Source organism: Pavona decussata, unplaced genomic scaffold, assembly GCF_977016875.1.
Source record: "Pavona decussata unplaced genomic scaffold, jaPavDecu1.1 SCAFFOLD_280, whole genome shotgun sequence".
NCBI lineage: Eukaryota > Metazoa > Cnidaria > Anthozoa > Scleractinia > Agariciidae > Pavona > Pavona decussata.
Genome location: NW_028145681.1, coordinates 927,051 through 935,000, shown reverse-complemented (window position 1 = coordinate 935,000; position 7,950 = coordinate 927,051). Strand labels below are relative to the sequence as shown.

General features: G+C 39.0%; 1 protein-coding gene across 1 annotated transcript; it reads left to right on the top strand.

Moving 5' to 3' along the window:
* The first annotated feature begins 219 nt into the window (after positions 1-219).
* LOC146455342 (uncharacterized) lies at positions 220-7,456 on the top strand. Its single transcript, XM_085094413.1, has 5 exons — positions 220-341; positions 4,260-4,477; positions 5,931-6,033; positions 6,173-6,301; positions 6,722-7,456. The coding sequence occupies exons 1-5, from the start codon at positions 221-223 to the stop codon at positions 7,255-7,257; spliced, it is 1,107 nt and encodes a 368-aa protein (XP_084950539.1). The 5' UTR covers position 220; the 3' UTR covers positions 7,258-7,456.
* The last annotated feature ends 494 nt before the right edge of the window (positions 7,457-7,950 follow it).

Genomic DNA, 7,950 nt, shown 5'->3' with positions numbered 1-7,950 from the left:
GAAAAGCCAAACCTAAACCAAAGCAATTACGAAATTACTTCCGACACTCAATTGAAAACCGCTCTATGGGGTTGAGTTTAATTAGTCAGATGCACCTTCAAGGTCCATGTACCACCACCGATACAACGAATGCATCAGGGTCCCAGTGAAGAGGCATCTTAAGAATTTTAAAAAGCCCTAAGAAGCACAAACTAGCTAAAGAGTAACACAGATGTTATCGATGGCCGCCATTCAGTGGCTTATTCGGTTGGGATTTGTGATTTTCACCGTCCTGCTAGGAGTTTCATTTGTGATGCCGACAACAACAGACTTCTGCGGAAGCATATTTGAAATTCAAGACGGTGAGAAAAACCTGCCCATTTAATCTTCCTTGTAATAACATATAATGTCTTCATTTCCTTTTTTATATAGCTATATAACATTAACCCTATTTACAGGGGTGAAACTTTGGTGCGGCTCCCAAACAATTTGTGACCGTGCCCATCTTATATCCTCATTTACCCGAGCATAACTGTTTTAAAGGGGAAGTATCATTGGGTTTTTGGTATCTTTTGTTAAAAATGATGAAAGAAGACTTTCATTCACCTGCCAAATAATTCTAGAATGACGAGAGGAAAGAAATCAACTCAATTCTTGAAAGGAACAATCAGAACGTGATCTGTTCTAGCGCATTCTGGAAACAAAAATGCGAGAACTTGAAAAACATAAGCCTAACTTTTTTCAAGTTTCAATCTATATCGGCTTACTCTGTCTCTGGCCAGAAGAGCTAAAAGACAGGTTTATTGCACTGGGGTGATAATTTATAGCAAACTTGACAATTATTTCTCTGTTTCTGCTGACAAGACAAACATGTTTGGGTTTTGAAATGGAAGCAAATTTGCGTGATACTCAGTGGGTATAGCGTCCGAACACCTGTCTTAGTCGATCTTCTGGTATTTTACTTGTTTCGCCTAGAACATTAACGTTTTTCCAGCTGTAATATCGACGGTATGAGTCACATTAATTGCAAAAACAAGAATTCCCTCAAAATTTATCAGTATCAATAACATTTTGTGCGAATTACCACAATACAAATTTTTCATTTTTTTTTTTCATTTTGTGATTTGCCACGCTTGCAGCGCATGAGTCCATGATATTATGCGGCGCCCGTACGTATGAATGCATTTTTCGGCATGGGTCCTTTTTCAACAGTGTTGATACTAACTGCCGGATATATGTATAGTCCTCAAACTCCTAAAACTAAGGCAGCGATAACCAGTTAACTTTGAGACCATTTAATTTATGCGATAAAAGATAGGAGCGCCCTGCAAAGTGTCACAAGGACTATTTCTCGAAAGTGTTTAAAAGGAATTCAATCTCTTAGAAATCGAAAAAGTAATTTTAGTTTGGTGTTAAATTTAGGAAATTGATAACCTTTACCTCGTCGAAATGAATATTTATTCAGCTGTGCTCGTAATTAGGTGTTTTGGAATATTAGATCGAGCACAACTCGTTAGCGTAGAGCATAAGTTCCGATCGTTATTACGTTATGAACGAAAGCTGTTTAAATACAGGTTCTAAGATTTTCCCGTTCTAATCGACTTTCGCCAAACATCCAGGAAATAGTAATAATTGCACCGTTCCAGCGCAATATCCTATAGCCAACTCCGTTATCAGCTGTCTCATTTCCAGTTTCAATATCCTTTCTATGGCTTGTTATTTTTAACAACGACGTGTTTAGCTTATTTGCTCTACTGTAAAACTAATTTTATTTGAAAGGCTTACCCAAACTTAATTAAAATTCTCAGAAGACATAAAAGAAGTTCGTACGTTGTACAAGTTGAATTACCAGAATGAATTACCAGAACAAGTTACTATAAGACGCTGAAGTGTATGTGTGAACGTTTAAGAATAAGCAAGTTGTGAGTTCCAGTTCTGTTGAAGATTTATTTCTACTTCGCCTCCGCGGACGAGTTACAACGACCCTGTACCTTGGCATCCGTAACAAGTGCCACGCTGCAAAGTTTAGTGCTCTCCGAAGCTTTTTTCCTGCCGTTTCCCTGTTCAACAACGCTCGAGTTGTATCAGTTACCTCCGCCCATCGTCCGCGCATAAAAACCGTTTAGTTAAACGAAAAGTTTGTTACATTTGTTCCGGAATACCGGGCAGCTTCTTCAGTCCGCGAACCCTGCGAAGACAAAAAATTGGATCAGGAAAGGAAGTTTCAATTGAAGGTAATTCCCTCGGAAAGATTATTGCTTATTTCATTTGAATTTTGAGTGTACTTGATCGCAAGAACTGATTACTATTTATCAACGAGGATTATCAACACGCTTTATTTATCCAAGAGTTCACACAAAATCCAGCCTAGTGAACCCTTTTCAAACGGATAGCCAAAAGTGCTCAAAAACCAAAACGACCGTCTCCTTCAAACTTCAAGCAACAACTTAACGCCTTTGTCACTGGAAAAAGATATGTGGTTGTCACGCCGACTTCTTAGTTGATACAGGAGCTTGTCAAGTCAGATCTGTCAAGAATGTTCTTTCAAAAGGGTCAACACCCATCGTAGCTCCTAGTACTTATTCAGAAGTGGATACCGTTAGTGGCGAGAAATTATTAACCATCGGCCAGATCCAAGTTCCTTCAGTTGGCATTCAATGGAAGAGAATTTCTCTGTCAATTCCACTGCTGTAATAGAAGAAATGAGCCACTCTGCTGTTCTTGGTCGAGATTTTCTGAAGGCTTACAATGCAGTACTTACTTTGCTAGCAGAGCGTTAACACTAGGCAACGCCTACCCTACTGAGTTGTTCCTGGAAGCTGGAAAATCAAGGCCTATGGCAGGTGTAATAACTGAAACCAACCCCCCCCCCCCCCCAGCCAAACGAGACAAACATGAGAAATCTGCGTTAATCCTTCCCAAGCTCTTACACTATAATTCCCTAACTACGGTTATTTTGTCCAACACTGTAAAAGGACATCGAGCTTCTTTCTCAAGTTCCTCATTATTCTTTTTTGATGTCCGCCGAGTCACCTCACTGGCGTCCTACTATAGAAAACCACAGCGAATCGAGATTTTTCAAGGATTTCAGCTCACTTTCTAAAGAGTACCAAATTCTAACACCAGCAACTATCCATAGCGAAGCTCAAAACACATTTAATCCCACAGTCAGTTATGTTTCTACTCAGCCCTGCTCGGTTGAAGAATTCCAGCATCAACGCCTCTACCACACAGATAATCGTACGCAACGTAATACTGCAGAGGATCCTGTTAACCCAACAAAGAGTAACCAAGAAAACCAAGACGTTCTACAGCAGGAAAGGAAAACATCCCATACCAGAAAAACAAGGAAATTTATCCGAACACTATTGAAGATTCTAGAGCATAACGTTCCCTTATCATATCCTCCAAAATATAGATCATTCGTTCACAGTCATCTTCAGAAAATTATTCCATTCAGATTAATATCCACAAAAATATCAAGAAGAATATCAAGAAGATTTCCCCAAGTTGTTGGGGGGGGGGGGGTGGGGGATGTCACAAGGACTATTTCTCCGTAGTGTTTAGAATTCAATCTCTTAGAAATAGTAATTATTGCACCGTTCCAGCGCAACATCCTATAGCCAACTTTTAGTGTTATTAGTTGTCTCATTTCCAGTTTCAATGTCCTTTCTATAGCTCGATTTTTAATAACGAAGTGTTCAGCTATTTGCTCTACTGTAACTGACTAATTTTAGTTGAAAGGCTTACCAAACGTAATTAAAATTCTCAGAAGATATAAAAGAAGGTCGTACGTTGTACAACTTTGAATCACCAGAATGAATTACCAGAACGAGTTACCATAAGACGCTGAAGTGTATGTGTGAACGTTTACGAATAAACAAATTGTGAGTTTCAGTTCTGTTGAAGATTTATTTCTACTTCGCCTCCGCGGACGAGTTACAACGACCCTGTATCTCGGCATCCGTAACAAGTGCCACGCTGCAAAGTTTAGTGCCCTCCGAAGCTTTTCCCCGCCGTTTTTCCGTTCAACAACGCCCGAGTTGTATAATTTACCCCCGCGCATCGTCCGCGCATAAAAACCGTTTGTTCAGCCGAAAAACTCTTGTTTCAAAAGTGTCGAAAATTTGGGGCGCTGTGCCAACTCATCGGTGCGTATTAATGGGATTTGCAACCACTTAACGCATAAAATTTTGTATCCAGTACACATAAAACCATTTTTTTTGTTATCTTTGGTGGGTGCTCCCACAAACTGTTCTTTCGTTTCCTTGTGTCTTCAGACCATGCTTTGGTTGGTCACATGATGGCGAAAACAAATGTTGCAGACGAGTTTGAATGTCAGCTAAAATGCATCGAAAACATCACCTGCAAGTCCTTTAATGTTCACCTTGGTGATGAAAAGACAAATGGCATTTGCGAACTAAACAACAAAACACGACAGATGAAACCAGATGATTTTAAATTCAAGAGAGGATCAAGATATTATGGCTCAGTTGAGGTCAGTTGAAATATTTTCAGTGTATTGTGTGTGTCGTTTGTTTCGACTTGAGAACCGACAAAATGGATCAGTGAGATAATGGTCCATTCGATTCGAAGTTTTAAGTAACGAGAAGTTGTGCTGGATTACATCAGTGTTCACGTGAACAATCGCTCAGTTACGCGAACCCGTTACGCGGCCTACGGCCCACTTTAAATTTCACGGCTCCGCGGCCTGGGGCCCACCTCACAGCCAGTCGTCGGTAGTCTGATGGTAAGGTCCCTGCTTTGTTATCCGACGACCCGTGTCGGACTTAGGCTGCAGAACAGGCGTTATTTTGTTTTGCGTTTTTTTCCAGGCGAGCAGAGGCAAGCACGAGGTGACCGCGGAAGGTGCAAGAATAAAATGTTACTCGCCTAAAAAACGCAAAATAATAATAATAATAATAATAAAAATGATAATGATAATGATAATGATAATGATAATGATAATGATAATGATAATGATGATGATGATGATGATGATGATGATAATAATAATAATAATAATAATAATAATAATAATAATAATAATAATAATAATAATAATAATAATAATAACGCCTGTTCTGCAGGCTAGGGTCGACTCGGTTCTTTCGGTCATTTCTTTTTTTAACTGAAAAAAAGTAGGAAAAAGTATCTTAATGTGTATAGTACCGGTAAAAGTAAAGTAAAGTAAACTTATTTATACATGGTTAGATTTAAAGCTAGAAGCTTGCAAACTAAACAAATATTCTAAAAAGAACAGAATCAGTCGACCGGTGTCCACCATCTTGAAGTCAGTTTCCTGCTATTAGAAAAAAATTGTCCGTGTCGTTAACTGTGAAGTGGACCGCGGGCCGTGGGCATTTTTGCGGAGTCCGAAATAGAGACAAGTTAAAGAATCTTAACAAAAGGGTGCTGGGCATTGTTCTCCATGAGAAATCTCTGCCCTACCATGACCTACTAAATAGGATTAATTCTAGTGATTTTTTCTTGGATCAGAACTTTCAAGTTACTTTCTGATCTATTTTGAATTTTATGATATGATTACGTGCAATAAATCTACAGCTGTCTGTATCAGACAGTTCACACCTTATTAAAACAGTTAGCAGCGAATTTTTAACAGTAGTCAGCCAGCTAGGAGATGTCTGAAAAAAAAAATAGATTCAATTTACAACATGTGGCAAGAACATCAGTAACAACTTGGCCTTTGGCTTATGCACCACGTTTTTGTTCTTACCTTTGATCCTTACCATCTGTTGTTGACGCTTCAACAAGGCGGAGTCTAAATAGACCGCACAGAAATAGCCTACTAAAATTTTCATTACTCAAGTTAAACAGCGGGCCCTTTACTTGAGAGCCCTTCACCTGCGTTTGTTCTGTTTTTTTTGTGTGTGTTGTTAGGTGCGTGGCTAGGTATATCATCCAATTTATAATTTTCTTGATCCAACCAGGTTTCGTGCGTTGATGTTTTAAACGATCAGAATACGCAAACAAGCAGCGGCCATTGCAATCCAGGATATAAGGAAAAAGGTTGCCAAACTGGTGAGCCAGTACGTCCTGTTTCCTATCTTCTTAAATGTGTTTTCTTTTTGTTTTCTTTGTTTGCATTTTTGGTTCACTGCTTTTAATCCACTAAACATGTTGCGAGTGGAAGATAGAGCAACAAAAGGGTTATTTTCCTTTTCTTGTACAGCAAAGCCTCCTCATTCCTGTAAGGACATCCGGGACTCTATGGACTCAAAAGGAGACGGGGAGTACTGGATCGACCCTGAGAGGAGTGGAAACACTTTAAAGGTCTATTGTGATATGACAACTGATGGAGGTTCGATTCGGAATTTTCTCATATTTGACATTAAGATTACTTTCTTCTTGACTCATGCGTAACTTACAAAGAAACTGGTGATAATATTATATAAAATGTTACAACTTACACGTATCCGTAACGAACAATTGCATAAACTTTCGAATTCAACGCTTTTTTCTCTGTTTTCAATATTTTATTTAATTTGCATTAACGTTTTAAAACTTGGCAATGCAATAAACCTAAAGTGACGGTGAACCTGGTGATGAATTTAGCAATGTTCTCACCACTGAAGCCAGTAGCAAATACAAGTTAATCATAATTGTTAAATAATGCATGCATCCAATGCAACATCAGGATTGATTGACAACAACTTTTTTATCTTGCCGGCCTTTTCTACTCATCATCATGACATCTATTTTAATTTGTCCTTAATTTAAGGAGGCTGGCTTCTCATCTCCAACATCGTACTGCAGAGCTCCGCTCCTCCATCTGAGCTACCAGTTAAGACTTCCTACCGCGGAATAAGCAGTGATCAGATGGTTCTCACCAAAACCGCCATGAAAGAGCTGATGACACACATGCCATTCACTCAGCTGAGATTCCACTGCAGTAAGCGTGCGCTGGGGCGTACGTTCCACGTGACCACAGCTACTAACAGGTCTGGTGAAGCTGTAGTCCAGTACTTCAGTGGTCAGACGGATGTTCAGCCCGCCTCGTGTGGATCATTTGTGAGAATGCAAAACGACAATTCCAAGTTAGCGCAAGTTTGTCAAAGGTGGGGAAAGAAAAATGGTGTCCTTGAAATCGGCAAATGGGGAATAGACGACAGAGATCAAAGCAGATTATACGACCATCCTGCTTTTGTAGGAAATGCTTATCATTGGCTACTTAAACCGTCAAAGTCCAGATGGGAATGCGATGACGTTCTCAGGGGAGTCTCTTCTGGTGATTTCTGGAAAGTATTTGTTCGCTAGCTAGGATTGGAACGTTGTGCACTGCTCGCCTCAAGAGCCTTTGTTCCAAATCTTTAGACATTTGCTTTCTGATTCTGCCTGAATTAATGGGCATCTTTACTCTACTGATCAGCATATATATAGGAAAAACCTCAAGACCATCTTTAGTTTAATTACTTCTACCTTGGAAGTATACTGAATATTGATAATACAACATCGACGTATACAGCTATTTCAATTAACGTTGTCGGTACAAAGCATGAAGCTAAAAGACAAGACCGAAAGTTTACGTGGGATTTTTATGAATGAATTCATCAAAATCAGTCATGCCTGGAGAAAACAATAGGTTGTAATTAGCAGTACAATGACCCACACGTGCAGGAATGATTTTGATGAAATTATTCATAAAAACAATCCCACAAAACATTGCAGTCTTGTCTTTTAGCTTGATTTTAATCCGACAACGTTACTTGAAATAGCTGTATACCACAGAGAATGTTAAAATGTTTAAATGTTAAAATTAATGTTAAAACAAATTGCTCGAGGGCTTGCTTCTTTTTTGCTCCATACCGTATTGGAATTTAGTATAACGAAGCAACAACCGTATCAAGTGGAAGAAAAAAACATAGCTGATAATTAGTCCCTTTTCAACAGGACAGCTAAAACTATGTTAAAATGATGACTAAGTTAAGCGCCTTCGTTTATATTAGAATT